The following is a 20,973-nucleotide window of genomic DNA, read 5'->3' as shown; positions in this document are numbered from 1 at the left end:
GGTAAACTCTTCATACTGACAAAACTGTTTCTGTTAATTTCTCCATGCACTGTGGACTGTAAGAAAGATTGACTTTTCCAGAAACCACTTTTAACTGATTTTGGGACAGTCACAGTTGTTTAACTACAGAAAAACTAGACTTTATTAATTTGTTTTCTGTCTAATCCCTTCAACTATAAAGTTGGCAGCACACACAGGGAACAAGTGCCAACATCAGCACTTCCTTTAAAATAAACAGCAACTCAGATAACATTTACATGTTATAAAGAAATGGTTCATTTGATATGTTCTTTCTCTATTGCAGCCGAGCTATAAAGCTGAATTCTTCTTCCTTTAAACCATGAGAGAAATAAATAATTTAAAAGCAAAAAATCCCTAGAAAGTGAAGTAGCAAATGGTTTTACTTTCTCAGAATTTTGTCTCTTGGAAAATACATTTTAAGGTGTGAGCTCAACCAAAAATTCTGATAGGAAAAAAGTGTCCAAATTTCAAATACCCTGTCAAGATTACAATTTCTAATTGCAGATCTGATGAACATAGCTTTCAGTTATTTGGATCAGCTAAAGCATCCAACAGAATTTGGTCTGGATTAGGGAGCTGTAGTAGCGTAGAATTTGTATGCATTTCAGGAAGGACAAGATATTCTAATTATCTGTCAATATAACTACTTCTAGTAAACACTGTACTTGTATAAACGTTTGGGTTAAAATATTAGAAATCATATTAGACTGACAGAAAACTTGCATGTATGTTAAGACTAAAATACTTCTGAGTATCTGGGGGACATTTTATGAAGCTCTTACATAACCTAGGAGGTAGCAGGAGTTAGATTGACTCAGAACTGCCAGGTACTTCTGGGTTTTAAGTATGTCATATTAATGTCCTTTCACTCCCACTGAAGAAAAATTCAGCGACATTCTAATGTTCCAGTGACTTCAAATGAAGTTTCATTTTTTTTTTAGACAGAACCCTTTAGAACATCAACAGCATCACTGGCAATTGTGAAGGAAGAAGAAGGGATAATGTAACACTTTCCATTTTTGATCCTAATTAAAACATGTTTGGTATTTTGGATATATGAAATCCTGATGACCAGACTCATATCCATCCTAATGCTGCCAACAGTTTTGTGGAAGAAGTCTTCAGGGAAGACATGGAAAACAAAACTCAGAGTGAGTATAAAACTGGAGTTGTGTATTAATATTTAAAACCATCTTGTTTTGTTCCATTTGTTGGAGTTTTTTTAATAAAATGATTATACTAGCTAAATTGCCTGCCTAATTGATTGTGTGGTGGCACCAGAAGTGACAAATGATATCTTCCCACAGTAAATGTAGCTGCTAAGTGAATGCTCCAGTGTAATCAGGAGCTTTTTCTGGTTTCTTGCAGCTGAACTACTGCACCTAGAATAGGCATGATTTATGTGATATGAAAAGCCATGTGAATAAAACTATTCAAATGGACATAAAAGAATTTGGATCCAAAACAATATTTTGTGACGGAATGGAGCAGAGCATGAAGCTTACGAAATCTGATTTATGGATGTGCCAAAGGAAATGTCAAGATCCTATTATGGAGGTATGTGGCTGAAAAAAAGATATGTTACATTATACATTTATGGTTTAAGGAGTTAGAAAAAGTGAGAAGATGCCAGTACAATAAACTATGATTTATTGCCATTTCCTTGTTTGAATAGAAGCATTTTTTGAGCTGATAAAACAGTTTAGGAAGAACAATAGAAATACTCATTTGAAGCATTATGTACTTCAATAATCTCATTGTATGTGAAGCTGTTGTATCCAGTAGGATTTTCCTAGAGACAAAAATAAAAAGAGAATAGTTTTACACTTTTCATAAAGATATGGAAAAGTCTCAGATATCTTCACATATATCCAGAAAGACACGATGCACACTGTCCAATGGATCATAGCACAGGGATCACCAGGCTGAGGCCAGCCTGTGCTGTGAACCCCCAGCTAAACACCCTGTGTATGTGTCAGATGAGCTCATCTGTGCCAAGGCGAAAGTGGAGTCACTCAATAGTTGAAAATGAGTTGAGGCAGTAAGGGATGCTGCCTCATTCTTATTTGCAATTAACTTTTTAAGGAGCTTGACCATTAAATGGTATTTTGCATCATAAGACAGACTTCTGTCCAGGATAATGTGTTCTTAAAATAGATATGTCCTAAAGTGAAATCTTGTGTTTCATACAGAATGGAATTAAAATTAATTCCTAACTCAGACATGAGACTGAATCCCAAAGGTTATCAACTACCAACAAGCAATTGAACTCTTAACTGTCCAGGAAAAGAGATTCCAAAGACAACTGCATGCACTGAATGTCTAAAAGGAACTACACACATTGACATTTTGGCCCATTACTTCAATTATTTCAAGCTTCTTGGATTTTACTTTTTTTCTCCCAGAATTTGAATCACAATGTAATGAATGCAATTCCAATCTCATCAAACTGATTTACACTGTCATTGAATTTTCTGTTCTTGAGTAGCTGATGAAGGAAGGGATGTAGCAGTCTGACCTTTACTTACTGAAATTGAGGTGCATCATGGCAAAGTCTTTCTGTTCTTCCCTGAAAGTGTGTTTGAACATTTTCAGAGGGTTCTCCTTTGCCTTCATGGATTTCTCCAGTATCATAATTTTATCTTCTGTCTGGAAGATTTCCTGAAGTACCTGAACAAAGCAGAACATTTTTGTAAGCCTCACATGCATACAAAATCAGAACCCACCCCTGCTTTTAAACACTCCTATTGGAACTTCCATCCTAGCATGTCATTTTGCTTAATTTAGGGGAGGAGACTACTATAATCTCATATCAGATGGATGAATTTGTATAATTTTGGCTTGCTCTTGCCATTTCCCTAAAAGGACATATGGTAATCAAATCTCATAGGAGAGCCAGAAGGAACTGGCCATGTACTCACATATCATATGAAAGCATTTAATGAAGTTCTTCCTGGAAAACACCAGGAAAAGCTTCCACTAAGAAATGCACCATCACTTTCCTATTATAAAACCATTACATTTGTAGGCAAATTGGAGTATACATTTATTACAAGAAGAAGAGAAGTGTTGAATTACAACTGTGGGGGAAATTACAACTGTGCTTTTGTGATAAAGCCATTTTCATGGAGGCAGTGTTTATAGCTCTACAGGATCTCTTTCCATTTTGCTTCACTATTAATTTTTCTCCTAAGTAAAAAAATCTACTTCTTGATCTATGAACATTTTGCAAAGGTGAAATTCCAATAAACTGTCATTTTCTTTTAAACTTTCATTCAATTCTTTTGAGGACATTTGCTGCAAGAACATATGAACACAAGTCATATTTCCCTACTGAAACTTTCTCAAAGTTTTGAAAACTCCCATAGAAGTGGTAGAGGGAAGATCAACTTCCTTTAAAGACTTATTTTCTGTAAGTGGAGAAGATAAGGGGTGACCATCACCAAAAAGGAGAGATACATGGAATTAGTATAGCATAGTTTTTGGTTGCAGTGCTTGTTATCATTTAATCATATTAACCCTGAGAATCCTCTAAGTGCTTCTTATGTGTTTTAATCTGTATGGGGGGAAAAGGAGAGAGAAATTGCAAGGGAAAAGTTTTGTTCAGTATTAAAAAAGAAAGAAGGGGGAAAATGTTTATATTTCCTAGCCTATTGGTTATGATGTTACCCTCATTTACCAGGATTCATTACAGCCAGTGTGGTAAACCCATTCAAGCATTTCCTGTCGGTAGCTTTAGAGTGGAAGAGGTCAAATTGAACTAATGTAGTTTCTTCAGCCAGTTTACTAAAATCAATGCAACTTGAATTTCAACAGCCACTAAAAATGGCATAATGTGATTTAAATTATGCTGCTATTTAGATCTGGTCTACACATTAAGTTGTACCAGATTTGCTAATGATGTGTGTGGTTTGAAAATTGAATTAGTTCCTGCTGCTGAAAGGTTATTTATAGACAAAACCCAAAGAGTTAAGAATGCCAGGAGCCTGCATCCCAGTCCAAATCCTTAGGGGCTTGTTGACACTGTATAGTAGAGCAGTGGGAAAGATCTCCTGGCTAGCACTGTCCAAACCCACTCAACCCTTACAGCAAAGCAGTTTTGCAGTAGATTAATCACTTTGGGCCCTGAAGCAGCAGCCTGTGAACATGACTGAACATTTGGAGCCACATTTCCACACTGTACTGAGCCCTTTGTGTCCAGGCTAGGTTCTCTCAGAGCTCCTTGAGAGAGCCTTCACCCAAAAAGAAGCCTTTATTGATTATAGACTACAGGGAAAAAAATCTGGTTTGGTATGGAGAGAACACAGTATGGAAGAAAGTGAAGATAATGGCAGTAAATTTCTCCCTATAATTTAATTCTGCAGTGGTTCTTTCCTAATCAGATAATCACTGTAAGCTAGCTGTGATTTAGAGGAAATATTTATGTAGGTAATTTAGTGCACTTTGGTAGCTACTTGCTTTGCAGAGGAACTGCTTATGATAAGAGCATTGTTGGAAACATTGTTTTATATGCTGTTTACAATTTAACTGGTTACAGAAACAGACTTAATGACATTAAATATTGATTTTACACCAAGACCACATCCTTCCTTTTCCCTGAGAACACTAAGGACTTGGGTCTTCTGCTGCTCAGAAGCAGAGTTTGAGTAACCTGTGTGTTGTCAGGACTTGATTATTTTATATTGTGTGTTCACCTGTCCATTGCAAAGGTGAGGTCCAGTTCCCAGATAGCCCTCCTGAGTAGATGTGTGTCAGGGAGAGGTTTACAAGCCTGTCAGTCCTATCCATTGCTCCCACTGTCTCCTTCTCTGCTAACCAAAGCCAGCAGCCTGTGGGGATGTACCAAGGCTGTGAGGCAAAGAATCCCCAGTGCTTTCAGAGGTCAGCCGCTGCCCAGCAGGGTCCTCCTTTCCTGTGTTTATGTTACACCTCCTGTCAGCACAGCCGTGTTTCCCATGCTACGCCTTGATGTCTGCAAGGGAGCCAAAGCCTGGTCTGATGTGGTTCTGTTGGGGGGACTTGTGAGGATGTTGGCCTCTTACATTAGTGCTACTTAAAACTGGGAGCACATTGTAAACAAGTTCATTTATTTTCAATAAAAAAGTATAATTCAAAGTAAAAACAATGAAACAAAGCAGCAAGTTTCTCAGCCACGTAAGAACTGGGCACAGTTATGTCTCTGTTTCAGAAAGTATTGAATGGATTATTTGTTTTCTACTTCTAGAGGAAGAGAAGACTTCTCATGGTTCAGATTCTGGGTAGGACCTTTGTGGTTCAGCCTTTAGTCTGTATTGGTACTCACTTTCTCTCTCGGGTAGCAGCTGGAAATGGTGATTCATCTTCATGAACCAAATCTAACAATGAAACAGTGCAATTAAAACAGTCCAGAGCACTTGGTTAGCAATGAACCGGGACACTGAAACCAACTCCCAGAGCGATGCCACAGGTCACACACCTGCTCGTGTTATGGTGAGCATGTAATGCAGTCACCATGCTGATACTGCCTAGCCTCTGATCGTGAGTCTATGAATTTAGTTGATTTGGTGAATGGAGATAGGTTACAGGTTGTCTTACACTGAGTTATTTCTAATGAAGTTAGAGAAGAGGATGAAATTAATGTTTTCTGCAAGAAAATGTCTGCAAGCACTTTACACACAACCAAGGAAACTGGTTAGTGCTACAGAGCAAACTCCTCATTCATTCATTCACTAAAAAAAATATTGTTTAAGCCTGGCTGTGAACACAAAATTGAAACATGTAACTATGCACCCATCTTTAAGCCTTGCCTGGCTGCATGTAAGTGGATGTGGGTTAGGTTCATTGTGCATTCTTGAATTTTGTTGGGTTTTTTTTTAAAGCACTGACATTTAAGACATACAAAATAAAATGGCCTCAGGGGAACCACCTCCAATGCATCACAGAAGCTTTGTTCAAACAGTTTTCGATTACTCACTCTGACCACACATTGGCTGAAATAGTTTAGATAATCTGCTGTACAGAACGGATTGGTGGGGAGGATCACCAGACAGCGTTGCACCAGCCCACGTCATTTCTGGATGACGTCCAAAGGCAGGAAACAAACACAACAAGTGCTGAGCAGCATGTTCCTAGGAGAGCGTGGGGAGGCATTGGCCCAGCAGCTGCCCCACCGGAAACTTTCCCTTCCAGAACATGAGGAAAGTTTTGTGCTGCAGCGTTCTTGAGACCATGGAGAAAACTGCTCCAGCTGCTCTCTCGTTCCACCAGGCTGTGATTTTTGTAGGCTGGATACAGCTAGACGGAGAGCAGTCACACAAGTTCCATCAGGTACTCAGTGTGGGCTTACATACAATATAAGCACTTCTAAAATGCTGCAGCCTGGCTTTGTTTCTTTGTTGGTTCTGAGGTCAGCTCACTGTTTACTATCTGAATGCAAAAAGCAGCAGCCAGGTAATGTCGTGGGAGGAATATACTTGTGCCTTCTCATTTGTAAATTCCTTTAACATTTTGCCTCTCAGTCAGTTTTGCTAAATATTTTTCACCCACGTTTCCATATTTTGCCTAAATTATTTTGTAAATTTAATATTAGTTGATACTATACTTGACTGAATAAATAGTGTACTCATGACTGATTTCACAATTAATTTTAGGAGATATGCCACATTATGTTAAAGTAATACTATGATAACTTGCAATATTTAGACAGCAAGCATAACCCAGATCTCAAGTCTGAAATTAATTTTAACCTGACCATTTTTACTGTCATGTCATAGACACATTCTAGTAGGAGTAACCTGCTAAAACAAAATACTGTAAGCTCTTCAGGTAGAGTAAAAATATAGGCAAAAAAGAAAGTGAGAGTCAAATTCCCTCCTATATTGATATAATAAATTGCCTTTTCACACCCCAGGGATAAAAAATCCCCAACACAATGAAGCTGTTTCTAAAAGCATTCTCAGTGAGCTGAGTGGAAATACTCAGAATCATGGTGATTGTTTATTGGAATGGATGTTTATTTTTTCATTATTTTATTTAATAGGTACATGTTTTTCTAGCATCTTTCTGATCCCTGTGCTCCCAGCCTTTGAACAGCAAGGCCTGCAGGAAGGGTGGTGCTGGGCATGGGAACACTTCTGAGCACAGACAGGTGTTGGAGCTGGCAGGGATAACCTTCTGTTTAGACATGGTACAGATACTGGACTAGGTGAACATGTCACTTGCTTCCTGGTCTGACTGATTCCCAGAGCTAATGTCCATAACCATCCTGCCCTGTTGGCTACTTCCAGGAGACTGAAGCCAAGGTAACTATTTATGCTAATATTAACTTTGTGGAAAGCAGATGCAGATGTATTAATGAGGGCTGGCACCACAATTAAAGATTTTCCTTCTTTTCTTAAGGATCTGTGTACTTTTACACCAAATCTAAAATATATTTACCATAACATATTTTGGCATACACTGACATTGGGACATGTTGATGGCAATGTACCACCACCCTCTTCTACACTGACTTGTGCACACACTACTTTCTGTTCACCAGTCTAAAGATGTGGTCCGAGAGCAGCTCTGAGTCTGAGCAGAGTCACAGGCTGTAATTAAACTCCTCAGAATGTTTGCATCCCCAGATGACCACATGCTGTGAGCCCAGTGATGATGAAATACAGAGGAGCTGTAATGCCTTCTTGGGTTTGTGACCTAACCCTTGCCAAATACCTCACTGGGGCTTCTGGGCTTCTGCCTCCAGCACCTCATATTTCCAGGGTTCCACTATCCAAACTCTGGATGATCTTCCCATTGTTATGACCAAGATTAAGTCCAGAATCAAGTAAGATAAATTAATCATAGACTTTTATGTGCAAGGGATATAAACAGAAGAAAATGTGTCATTTCAACATAGGATCATTTTTAGATCACCACCATATTCACACTATTTACTCTTTTATGTAGTTTTTGATTCTTTCCTTTTTCAGGGTACTGATTTTAGAAACAAATGGTTTCAGAAAGGTTCCTGTATGTTGTTTTAGGGTTGGGTTTTGGTTGGATTTTTTTGATCTGGAAAAGATTTTGCTGTTTCACAAATTAGAAAAATATTTTTCATTCCAAAATGGGCTCCAGACCTCATTAAAATAACAGCTTTTTTTGCTTCCAAGATAGAAAAACATTACTATGTTAATTTTCCTCTCATTTTATGGAACTAGCCTGCTTAGTTAGGAAAATAATTTTCAGAAAGAAGGATGTCTCTGAGAGTGCCATTCATTGCTTGAGAAGTCATTGCAAAAACAGCCTTTGCAAGATCAATATTTTTTAAACACAAAACCTGAACTTGTAGCACCCTTTGTCTAATTGCTATTAGAGGAGAAGGGAAGAGGAGCTGTAGTAGCTGCCTTGACTATAATCACTTCCCAATGGAAGAACAGAACTGTGGTAGAATTCAAGAACTAAGCCAATGGCTGTCCTATTGAACCATATCCTAGCCATGCTTTTTCTCCAATTATTACAGACTGGAGCAAGAAGAAAGGGTGCTCTGTGATGCTTGCTGATGGATACCAGTTAAATGAGCACTCATCCACACTCACTTCTGCCCTCACTTGCCTTCTTCTTCCTCTTGTTCCTCTGATGTATAGTCAGGAGCAAGAGAATTAACAGGACTTATTACCATATAACTTCACCCAGAGCTTAATCAGCAATGTTTTTGCTCAGTGAACCTATTGCATTTTCCTTTTCTTTTGACAACGCTGACCAGCCTGAGTTCCTCCACAGCAGCATAAGCTGTTTGCTTCCACTCTAGCGTTTGGTAATTCTGATGTAACTCCATTACTGTGGAGTTTGTGATGAGTAAAGTGTCTCTGCTATGTATGCACCAACCAGTAACTCAGCAGAAACAGCAGCAACAGACTTCACTCTTCTCTGATGTTTTTGATCCATGTATACTAATGCAAACTAATTATTCTTTATACAAATACAAATACTCCAGTTTCTCCAGGTAGTTTATTATTGCTATTTAATGCTGTAACAGTATAGGGATATAGCTACTGGTTTTTTCCATTATAATCCAGTTGTCAGCAGTTATAGTGTCAGCTGGACTCCATGAAAAAATCCCTGCTTGTGTGTCAATATCTCACAATGCACTTGTGCTCCCTCATGCCAGAAGTTATTTTATAAAGGGGCACATAAAAGCAATAGAAAACACCAATGGAAGATGTGAAGTAAATGTTCATACACTTAAATCCATGAGAAACTTAGATGGATAGCCAATTCCATCTAAGTGGGATTAAGTGCTGTAGCTGGCAAGATCATATACAATCTAAAGTACACAAAAAACTACATCTTTTGTGCTTTGTAGATGGGGGGGAAAGAAAAAGGAAAAGAAAATGTATTTATGTGCTGTGAGCTTACACATATTTAGCTGGTTAGCTTGAACTTTCCTAAGAGTCCCTAAAAATAAACTGAAAACATCTTAAACTACTTATGACAAATAGAATTGCAGGAAAACTCTATTGTTTCCAAATGTGCATTAAAAAAAAATGAGTGAACGTGAGACTGCTCTGTTAGAGAAAGAATCTTAATGGAAAAACTTAGAGAACTCTGAGTGGAGCTGAATGAAAGTAACAAATGAATCTTGCTGCTTAAAAAAATTTTATCTGTTGGTACAAATGTTAACTTCAGATTAACTTTAGAATATATGTTTCAAAATTCAATTAATATACTTCCAACATATTACTTATTTTAGTGAAAACTTACTGCAAAGGCGATACAGACATAGATTAATGCAGGTCTGTCCTCTTCCATGCCATTTCTGCTTTGTATAATAGGAAGACAAGGGCAGAACAAATGTTTGGAAAGTTCACTGTGACCCACTTTGAAATATCAGACTGTTTCTGACCAGAACCAGGCCAACATTCAGGCTAAAGATATGGAAATGTTTTATCAAAAGGCAAGGAAGACTTGGAACTTAGGTGTCAAGGATGTACTAATTACATTCTGTATGTAAACATTTCTACATTTTAGTTGATTTAGGGCTCTTCCCTGGCTGTGGCAAAATAAAAGTGTAAAAGCTTAGTCATCTTCTTCCTCTGAAGAAGATGTGCTGTTTGTGGGTCTCTTTTATTTGCACACTTTCCAAAGTTTGTTTAAGAAGAAAAAAAAAAAAAAAGTACTATTTCTACATTAGGAAATGGCCAGGGAGTATCATCAATTAATGTACAATAGGAAAAAAACACCATCAAAGACATCTTTCCTCACTTTAAATATCTAAGTTGCAAATGAACATAATCAGTGTGTGATTCCGGACAGAAGCTGCAAGGTTTCTTGTAAAACCCTGACATCTGTCTGTGATCAAGCTCCTCTCAGGCTTTGTGTGAGCCACAGGCAGTTCCAGGGAAGTGAATACAGGTGTATCTTTTGAGGGGGTGCTTTCTCAAGAAGCATGTAAACACTACAGAACACTTCTGTGCCTCTTGGATATAATAAGATAATATGCAGCTGCCAACTTCTAGTGAATTTTACCTCAGTAGTCTTTGGAGTTCTTTCTTTGCATCTGCTACTTCAGCAACATGATTATTAAAGCTGCTGGTAGTTAATACCGATTAAATGATTCTACCTCTCCTCAGATGTGCACTCCAGTCCAAATCTGCATCCTTTCAGAGCGTGACAGAATTGGCCCCTGCATGTTGAAAGCACCTGATATTGTCTCCACTGAATTTAGCCCATGATGCAGGAACTGAAACACTCATCAGGGATTTAAAATAACTTGCAGCCTGAGCCCCTGGCTTCAAAACTGCTAGTGTGGTGTAAGCTACTGTCTTTGGACTTGAATTCTCCATTCTTTAACGCCCTGCTTTGCCTGCTAGATCACTCCTCTCTTCACCCAAGTGTTTAATGTACTCTTATGAAAAGGTATTTTATTCACCAAATTGAAACACTGAGACAAATAACTGTCTGCATTTAGTCTTCTTTCTCCACCCAAAACTTTATTTTAAGAATTAAGCCTGTACATTAAACTTTGCAGGGATAAGTCACTATTTTTTGAGTTTCACATTTACTCTAGATTTCTATCGAACACTGAGAGTAAATACTAAAGGACACAAAAATAAAAGGTTAATTTTGGTTTTGTCAGTGGTGTTTTCTCAGTAGCCTGTTTTTCAGTTATTCATAGGGTATTCCTGTGTCCAAACTGAAGTACTGACCTTCCTAAATGATTTGGAATTCCTTAGTGCTGCACACTTATTTAGGCAGCTGCCCTGAAAAGCTTCAGGTAACCAGCCTGATACAATAGTGAAATGTATAAATCAGTGTACTGAACCTGAGCTGGCACTGCTCACAGATACTGAGCCAGACAATCTCAGTCTACTTGCTGCAGGATATTTGGGTTTGGGAGTTTTGTCCCCTCTCTATGATCTAATGAATTATATTCATTTTCTCACCAGAAAATGAAATTTCTAAGTAGGTTTCCATCTTGACTATCTGAAATACATAGTACTTAATCTGCTCTTTAACAGTGCTTTTTCAGACTGTAATTTATCGATCTGGGTCTGTTGAAGCAGAAAACACTTGCTCTGCTCCTGAGTGCTGCAGGTATGTCTCAGACTGCCAAATGGGTTCAGGAAAACTTTAATGAAAAAAGTCATTTCTTTGGATAATGGATGGTGAGAAAGGAAAAAGCCTGCAAAACTTATCCCCATGAATCTGCTTTTTACTAGAGCTGACAAGAATAATTTTATTCATTGCAAATCCTAAAAGTAAGTAGCAGTACTAGAGTCAGCAGAATGCCTGCCAAGTTTCCTTCGGATATGCCCTCATTTCAGTAGTGAATGAGGTGATCTTTTAATGAAAAACAGAACATAAGTAAACAAATAATACCAATTATTTTTTCCTTCTTCCAAGTAGACAGAGTCGTTATCATTTGAGATTGTGAAGTACATTCACCATTGGAGTACTGCTGTGTTAGTGATAAGGGAACTGACAAGGCATTAGCACAGAGACACTGCCCTCTATTGCAAACTGCTCTGCTGCTGCTACTGCTCTTGGATGGATGAGACCAATGCTAATCAACAGTTTTAGAACTGCATACAGTTGGAGCATTGTAGTTCAGCAATTTTCTGTCAGTCTGTAACACTGAGGCTGTGCCAAATGCACGAACGTCCCAATAACCCCAGCTCTTTTGCAGACAGCACATTAAGTCTGTCGTAGACACTGGTGTGCTGTTTGCTGCATTGCACTGACCTGCACCTCAGCTGGATTTTAACTGATTTGATGTGGATTTGTAACCTGAAAGGCACACAACGGTGTAAATCAAAACCAGAGGGGACACTGCCCAGTGGAGTTGGAGGGTGAGGAGCCAGCTGCAGCACAGCTGTCTCTGAGAAACCAGCTCAGTGCACAGCCCTGCTGGGTGCCACTGCTGCCCTCCAAAGCAGCCACTGGAAGCAGGCGGGGAATAACTGACAGGGGATGGTCTCACATCGAGGCAAAGCAGGGCCATGCAAGAGAGAAGCCACTTCTTCCTACAGCATTCTCAAATGTAAGGGGAGGGCCTGGGCTCAATCAGGCTCCTACTACAGCAGGGAGGACGCAAAGGGAAGGCCACAACAGCCACTCATACTCATGTCTTTTTCCACTTCAGGGTAAAAGTTGATGCTGCCCAATATGTTCCTCAGGTTAAAGCACTTCTCATTAATAAAATGGGCCTGAGTTTTTGCCAGAAAGATCCTGCTCTGGGTCACGCTGTGCACATCTGTTGATGCTGAGAAGGGGAAAGACTTACCTTAATCTAAACCACGTTAAATGCTGTGCTAAATAACTAATTGTTTTCATTAGCTTCCTATAATGCTTCATGTTAGAGTTTGCTGGCATTTACAGTGGCTTGAAAATGCTCAGTGCTGTAATTTTGGCTAGAGGGAGCTGCTCTACCATGCATCTCCACTGGTCTCTTGTGTGAGTTCACCACACAGCTTTTAATAATGTTTGTCATTTTAATGGCAGACAACCTCAAGTGTGAAAAACACTGGGTAGTTGTGCAGCATGAGGGAAAGCCTCAATGCAAAAAGGAGGAGGTGTTCAGGGGGAACCTTCAGGCCAGCACTGCTGTAAGTGAGAAAGAAAAGGGCAGACCAGAGTTGTGATTTCCCATCTCTCCTGTTTCAGGGGACAGATTCACTTAGAATAATTCAAATTGTACATTACTGGAAAATATGTTTAAGCATGTCTGCTCATCTTGATTACAAGGAGGGAAATATGTTGCTCCATCTCTGCTTTCTTACTCTCAAGGAATTTTTGGTGTAACTTCATCTCCTTTGGCTCTTCCAAAAGCAGGGAAGTCCTGGCAGGCCTTGGACTAGAATCAGAGTAATCAGGATAAAGAAAGACAAAGCCTTGCTTTCCAACGTATCAGGAAGACAGTAGATATATTGGCTTTTTTGGCAAATATTGCTGCCTCCTCAATGGATTTGTCAATTGGTATTACCATCAGTCTGCCTGATGTGGGGATAGAACTGGATCAAAGGTGACCAGAAATGCCATCCTAAAACACTCTAAAGCCTGTTGCTTGCCCAGAGAGCCCCACACGAGGAGCCCTCCCTGGCTCAGAGGAAGAGGGGTGCTGAGGAAGGAATTCACTTTTCCTTTTTGATGCTTTTTGTGGGGAACGTTCTATATAACCTTGGGAATGGGAAATGATCTGTTGGACCCAAAAGAAAAATATTTGGACACATATCTCAGTTTAAAATGTGGAAAGTCTTGCTGACATCAGTGAATCAAATCCATATGTTGGACAGGAAGCACAGACCTGAAGTGCTGTACTGAGCTGTGGTCTCATACCAAGCCAGTTTTTTCAAGAGCAAGGTACAATATGAACTTCTCAGATATGTCTTACTGGTCAGTTCCTCCTACCACAGACATCTGAATTTGCTTAAACATTTGACTCTACTTCCAAATAGTGTTTTGTTCATTAGTTTCCCATGAAAGGTAATTACAGAGAAGTAAGTGCAGGAGCTGTACAACTATCCAGTGGTGTTGAGCTTTTACCTGAGGTAAATATGCTTGAAAGCTCCTCAAAGACCTTAACTAAACCTATTTTCAGATTTTTTCTATTTTGTTGTTGTTGTTGTTTTGGTGGGGGATTTTGTTTTCTTTGTTTTGGGGTTTTGGTTTTTTGTTGGTTTTGTTTTGTTTGTTTAGGGGTTTTTTGTAGGTGGACAGTTACTGGTTTTATGTTTGGCTTGTTTTTTTTTTTTAATTCCCAGAGTGTTCTTTCTAAAAAGCTTGCGGTTGTTGAAGTGCTGTGTCCCAAAAAAAGATAACTTTGCAGTGTATTTCTCTCAAAAATAAAGATTTAACACCAGGATGTGCTGGTACCTTTCCAAATATTGCCAGATACTCTTTTCTATTTCCAAGGTGAGACCACCTCAAACAATAACTTACACACTTGTATGTTAAAACAAACAAGTTTTGGGACTAACCAGTCAGAAATGGGAGTACTTGAGACTCCCAAATGTGCTCGGATCAGGAAAATACCCTTTTTACAGCACTTAGGCTGTGATGTTAGGAGCGGCAGAGAGGACAAGGCTGTGCTCAGGCAGCCATGGGAGAGAGGCAGGGAGCAGTGACTAGGATAATGTGGCCAGGAATGGGGTCCAGACTGCATCACAAGCTGGTGCACACTTCCTTGGCGTGGAAAATTATTTTATTATTTTTTACATACCAAGAACAGTGACTATCTAATTGCTCAGAAGTTGATTGGCCAAGTTAAGGCAGTATAATCTTCCAAATAAATGTACCCATGAAATTAATGGAAATTGTCTACCAGCAAGATACAGAATTAATATACTCAGAATTGCCATGAAATACCGCAACAGCGCGATTCTACTGGAATGATACGTAATCTCCTGGGTATGAAACTTGTGAAGCTCTCCAGTTGTCAAGTGCATTACTGTGTAATACTTTCCCTGGCAGCGGGACAGCCGGGAGCTGGCTCAACGCTGGAGCTTCCAGCGGGGTACGGGCCCACAGCCCCGGGGCGGGTCGGCACCGGGAACACTCAGGCTGCGGTACCGGGATGGTTCCGTGCCGTTCCTTGTCAATTGCTTCTGCCTAAAGCAGTTCTAGTGGAGAAATTCCACCCTGGCTTTAAAAGCACGCCGCTGTCAGAGGCGCCTCTGCCGCGGGCCACGGACGGGCTGTTCCCACGGCCGGACGGCCCCGGGGCACAGCCCGGCGGCGGCAGCGCCCCCTGGCGGCAGCGGTTGGGCACCGCGGGCCCGAGGCCCCGCTCCCGGAAGTGACGGCGGAAGTGACGCAGCGCTATGGCGGAGGCGCCGGGCGCACCGGAGGGTGAGCAGCGGGGCCGGACGGGGCGGGACGAGCCCCCCCGGCCGCGGCGCTCGCGGCCCAGCTCTCGCTGTCCCTTGCAGAGTGCCCCGGGACCGGCAGCGCCCAGGCGGGCAGGGCGGCCGCCTGTCAGGGATGCCCCAACCAGCGGCTGTGCGCGGCCGGCGCAGCCGGGCCGGACCCGGGTGAGTGCAGCGGCCGTGAGGGGGGCGGCTCGGGGGCGCGGTGGGGACGCGCTGACGGAGCGGTGTCTCCGCAGCGGAGGCGGCGGAGCTGCGGGCGCGGCTGCGGGCGGTGCGGCACACGGTGCTGGTGCTGTCCGGCAAGGGCGGCGTGGGCAAGAGCACCTTCAGTGCCCTCCTGGCGCACGGGCTGGCAGCCGACGAGACCAAGCAGGTGGGCAGAGGGCGGGGAGAGGACGGGCGGTGGGGGACCCGGAGCGGGCAGGGCCGAGCACCTGCGGGCAGGTACCGATCGTGCGCCCCTGCTCGTTGAGGTTTGACTTTCCTGTGGGAACCCCGTTGGAGTGATTTTATTGCATGAGATCGCCTTTGGAGACAGCCCTGTGCTACCTTATTTCCAGTGGGGCAGGTTGGCTGGTTTGTTTTCCAGGTTGCTCTGCTGGACATAGATATCTGTGGGCCGTCAATCCCTAAAATGATGGGTCTAGAAGGAGAACAGGTGAGTGAACGTTCAGACATGTTTAAGGGATTTCTTTTCAGTTTTTCATTAGCATATTTAGGCTCCTTATACACTTCTAAAAGAAGTGCATAATGGGAAATGTGGGACAGTGCAATGGTAGGGAAATGAGGTGAGATGGAGAAGTTCAGCATAATATATTTTGCAAAATAGTCATCTGCTTTCAGGATGAGCAGGTCTGCAAACCAACTTTCATTGCATACCAGCCACATTATGCTGACAACTTGAAACTTGAGTAGTATTAGCATGATGCGCTTTATCAGCCTTTGAATATTTCTTAAAAATACAGAAAGTAATCAGTAAACTTGCATAAGGGTTGAACAGTTATTGTTCACTTATTATTGAAGATCTGGTGCTCCTGCAGTTTTTACCTCAACTGCTCCAATAAAGCAGGATTGTTCCTGCAGGCAGGAGAGCTTTTTGCCCAGGTTTGACTTGTTCATGTTTTATGTAACATCTGTATTTATTTCTATTGCAACTTTTGTGTATCACTTTAATTTTCAGGTTCATCAGAGTGGATCTGGATGGTCTCCAGTGGTGAGTCAGTGCAGCTGTTTCAGAAAGTTCATTGGGTGTTTTTGGGTTGGGCACCATCTTCTACAGTGAAAAATGAGTGAGGGAGGAGCAGGGGGTACTCCTGTTATCTAATGACTTCAATATCCAGATTCTGTAGAATCTACAGATATGGGACATAGAGTCTATATGTCCAGATTCTAAAGATCTATATAGCCTATATCCATGTTCTATAGAATATCTAGAGAGTGCTGTAGAATATATATCCTGATTTAATAGAATATAGAATAGATCTATAAAATTGAGATGCATGTCATACAGAATTGGGATATAGACTATTTAGATCAGAGTGTTAAATTTCTTTTGTTAACAACAGTAATACTATATTTCTAAAATAGTTTTATTATCTTATGTTTACTGGCTTTGCTACTATGGGCAATAAATATAAGTCACTCAGGTTTGTTATTTTTGGGTGTCGTGCAGCTGTGTAGTGTGTCAGCCAAGAAGTATCTTGCACCCAAGAAAAACCTTATTAATCTTTAGAAAACGCAGAGAAGGACTTGTAGGAGTGTTGGTTGTCTGAAGATCACCTGTAATGTGCATGCTGTTAGAAAGGCAGCTGGTGCTGAGAGGGAAAGCTGCTTTTATCCTTACATTGTCTCCAGTGATTCCATAAACTGCTGTAAGAATTTCATTTTTTCAGTCTTAGTGTAGTTGGTGAGTGTTGCACAAGAAGCAGTTTTTAATGCCCTAGGATAAAAGATAAAGTTCTCTGCCTTTTTTTTCATTAATGTCCTCCCCCTCACCTGCTTTTTTTGTAAAATAGAGGTTCAGAGTTGGTTTCTCTACTCTTTCTTCACTGTTCTGTTTCTCTACTTCTCCTTCAGTATGTTGAAGAAAACTTAGGTGTCATGTCAGTGGGGTTCTTGCTTAGTAGTCCTGATGATGCTGTCATCTGGAGAGGACCAAAAAAGAATGGTACGTATTGAGTGTTTTCAACAGTAATTTACATCCTTGAAAGGTTTCAAGTACGTAAATATCATGATCTCGTTTAATAATGTAAAGATAGGGTAGTAAGCTAAGACCCTGAAATTGGAAATACAGGAAGATACCTTTTCTCTTCCACATTCTTATCCTTTCCTCTAGGGCTGATCAAGCAGTTTCTGCGTGATGTGGACTGGGGTGAAGTGGATTACCTGATCGTGGACACGCCCCCAGGAACATCAGATGAGCACCTGTCCATCGTGCAGTACCTCAGTGCCACCCACATCGACGGCGCTGTCATTGTCACCACCCCCCAGGTATGAGCCAGAATTCTACTGGGGAAGCATCATGGCAGTGAAAGGCAGTCCTTGGGTTACAGGCTGTTGATTTCACAGAAATCTAAGGGTACAGAATCTTAGAGAAATTACTTTGTTGTGTTGTGCCTGCAACTGGCTGGTCTGTGGATTAGGTGGGTGTCTCAGTGGAGCTGGTTGGGGATCCAAGTGGGTCACTGAACCACAGCAGTTCACAATCAAAAGCTGTTGTGATGTGTGTGGTGAAAGGAAATGCAGTGTTTCACTTCCTCCTTCAGAATGAGAGTTCACATCATTGTGGATGTGTCATTTACTCACCAATGGCTTAATGTTCAGAAGAATCTCCCTAAGAAGCTTTGTTTTTAAGTGGTAAGCTGTGCACTCTTTGACACCTGTGAAGTAGCCTGTCACTTCCAGGTGACCCACCAAAGTAGGCAGTTTTGTCATGCGCATTTTTAAAAGAGAAATCAGCCCTGGAAAGCTGAAACTAAAAACATAGCCAGTTCAAATAGAGGTTTTCATGTCTGGTTTGGAAAAGAACAGGAGATTAAACCAGTACAGGATACAAAGTATTTCCACAACAGCTGAAAGGATAACACATAAAGGAAGTGAAGTGTTGAGGACAATACCAGAGAGGTGGTGAAGGAAGAAGAAGAGAACAGGAGAATGAATGAGGTCAGTCATATATGTGAAAACTCTGAGGAGAGGATAAGATACTTTATATATAATTTGAAAAGAGGTAACAAGTATAAGCCTGGTGGTTCTTGTCCTCACTCTGTGGAGAATACCAAGGGTCCTTCTGTAAAATGAAAATGTGAAAAAGTTGCATTTAAAGAAGATATGAGATAAACATAGGAGATAAAACATAAATATGGGTGCATCTTGACTAGAGTCAGATTTCAAAACAACCACATCCAATAGGCTTGAGCTGTTGTACCTGCTCTGTTGCTACTCATAGAATTGTTGATAGAGCTTGTAGCACAGGTTTGTACTCCTAAAAATATTAAGACAGCAGTAATAATTCATTATAAATTAGCTCTAAGGAGGTAACTGAATGGATTCAGCATGAAATATTACAGTTGAAATACCAGAGTTTGCTAATATTTGTAGGAAGTGTCACTTCAGGATGTTCGGAAGGAGATCAACTTCTGCCGCAAAGTGAAGCTGCCCATCATAGGTGTTGTGGAGAACATGAGTGGCTTTGTGTGTCCAAAGTGTAAGGTAAGGCTGGCTGTGTATTACAGTGTTTCTTCTGTGGCATTGTTTGGATATCAAACATTGCTCCAAAAATGCCTTATTCTCTGAATTGCAGTATTTTAACTCTTAATTTTCATGTTGTCCCAGAATGAGTCTCAGATCTTTCCCCCAACTACTGGCGGTGCGGAGAAGATGTGCCAGAACTTGAATGTTTCCCTCCTGGGTAAAGTGCCTCTGGATCCACAGATAGGTAAAGTTACTTACTGCACTGCACTTAAAGCAAATAGTTCCTCCTGTACTCATATTACTACTGGAAAACCCTGATGTGGGCACTGATGTCTCTTAGCACTTTTAGACAGAATGGTTTTTTGAATCAAAAGTCACTGGAACTATGACATAGCATGATGTTGAATGAGGGAAGTGCTGTGGTAATTTCCTTAACTTTTCCTTAATCACTTAAGATTACATGCTGCATCTTTTCAGCTTTGTAATCATACTTGAAATACAACATGTCTTTCTCTTTGGTGTAATAACCTGGAAATGCAGACTGACTAAAACCATAACCACTTCAAAGAAGAATATTTTTTAGAAGTTAAGCATTAAAACCAGTGCTTTAACCTTACAGTTACTGGTACTGCCCACATTGTCTTGTGGGTCATGAGGATGCATGGTTCTTTGCCCACTAGCTGTTACCAATTAATACCTGAATTAATGACATCAAGGAGCAGCTCAGCACTCCCAACTGAAGGTTTCTGCTAGTACTATTCCTCTGTCAAACTGTACACTGTATTTCTAGTCCTATTACTGACAGCAGGACTTCCTAAAAGGAATAGATGCAGGTGGCTGTTTGAAAAAGTGTAACTGAAACAGGGTAAAGGCCAAAAAAAGTAAAGCTCATCTTTTCCTGTTGCTTTGCTTCTGTGTTTTTCTCTGTCTTTCAAGGAAAAAGTTGTGACAAAGGCCAGTCTTTCCTGGCTGAAGCACCCGAGTCTCCAGCTACATTATCTTACAGGAATATCATTCAAAGTGAGTCTGAGAATCACTGTGCAAATTAATCCCCTCGGTTCCGAGCACTGCTGCAATATACAAATATATAAAATCAGGAGAGGTGCACAGCAGTTCTGAAAGTAACAGGTGCAAAGACCATGTTTGCTTCTGGGCATCGCTTCTGACTGGCTTTTAAAGTGGTAACAGAATTGTATTTGATAACTGTTTTCAATGTTTGACTTCATAGAAGTCAGACTTTCATTTTCAGAGAAGATGGGGTGCTCAGAGAAACCTTCTGAGCCTCTCTAGCAGGTGTGTGGAGGGGTGCTTACCATAACCCAGTGGGATGCAGCTGACTGATCAATGCCTCCACTTCTAACTGTCATTATGCAAAAACTCCCTAAAGAGCTGCTGCTGTGCTGTTTAAAAATACTGCTGGGAAATACCTAAAGCCACTTCCAGTGTAATGAAGGCCCAGCTTCAGATATTTGTACCCACAGGGGACAGATGTAGCAACAACAAACTCCTGATGTACAGCTGAAATAGTACTTATATTACTTTTTCTCCATCTTTACAGGAATTCAGGAATACTGTGAACAACACCATTTTCAAGAAGAAAAGATAATGTAATCTGTAAATGGAATAAAAATGTAGTTCATGTTTAATTATAGAAAAGTAACTTATGCCTTGATTTAATAAAGGAATGTATTCTTTTTGTATACTGCAAATAAATTCTTAATATAAAGGCTCACCTTTGTTTTTTCCAGTAGTTCAAGATTCTTGTAGTTCTTCCCTCACTAGAAAGCTGTGAAAGGGAGTCTGCATCTGGATTATCACGTGCATTCTGCCTCCAGTGTCATGGTACCAATAACCTGACTTTGAAAGTAGCAGCTGAAGATGTGAGTATACAAAACACATTTTATTTAGGAGGTTGAATATAAAATATGCTAGGTTG

At 40.7% G+C, this 20,973-nt stretch overlaps 1 protein-coding gene across 3 annotated transcripts; it reads left to right on the top strand.

Moving 5' to 3' along the window:
• The first annotated feature begins 977 nt into the window (after window positions 1-977).
• Window positions 978-20,769, top strand: NUBP1 (NUBP iron-sulfur cluster assembly factor 1, cytosolic). 3 transcript variants are annotated; one of them, XM_048320377.1, is made up of 12 exons: window positions 978-1,172; window positions 1,390-1,578; window positions 15,408-15,509; window positions 15,584-15,720; window positions 15,937-16,005; window positions 16,528-16,560; window positions 17,424-17,514; window positions 17,683-17,837; window positions 18,945-19,055; window positions 19,179-19,281; window positions 19,974-20,057; window positions 20,596-20,769. In XM_048320377.1, exons 2-12 carry the CDS (start codon window positions 1,539-1,541, stop codon window positions 20,646-20,648), a joined length of 978 nt encoding a protein of 325 aa, XP_048176334.1. In that variant the 5' UTR covers window positions 978-1,172; window positions 1,390-1,538; the 3' UTR covers window positions 20,649-20,769. The 3 variants fall into 3 exon arrangements, with proteins under 3 accessions (XP_048176334.1, XP_048176336.1, XP_048176335.1); XM_048320378.1 differs by lacking the exons at window positions 978-1,172; window positions 1,390-1,578 and adding an exon at window positions 15,241-15,327; XM_048320379.1 differs by lacking the exons at window positions 978-1,172; window positions 1,390-1,578; window positions 15,584-15,720 and adding an exon at window positions 6,214-6,327.
• The last annotated feature ends 204 nt before the right edge of the window (window positions 20,770-20,973 follow it).

Source organism: Corvus hawaiiensis, chromosome 16 (assembly GCF_020740725.1).
Source record: "Corvus hawaiiensis isolate bCorHaw1 chromosome 16, bCorHaw1.pri.cur, whole genome shotgun sequence".
Classification (NCBI taxonomy): Eukaryota; Metazoa; Chordata; class Aves; order Passeriformes; family Corvidae; genus Corvus; species Corvus hawaiiensis.
Note: the sequence above shows the minus strand (reverse complement) of the source record. Positions and strands in the feature narration are given on the sequence as shown.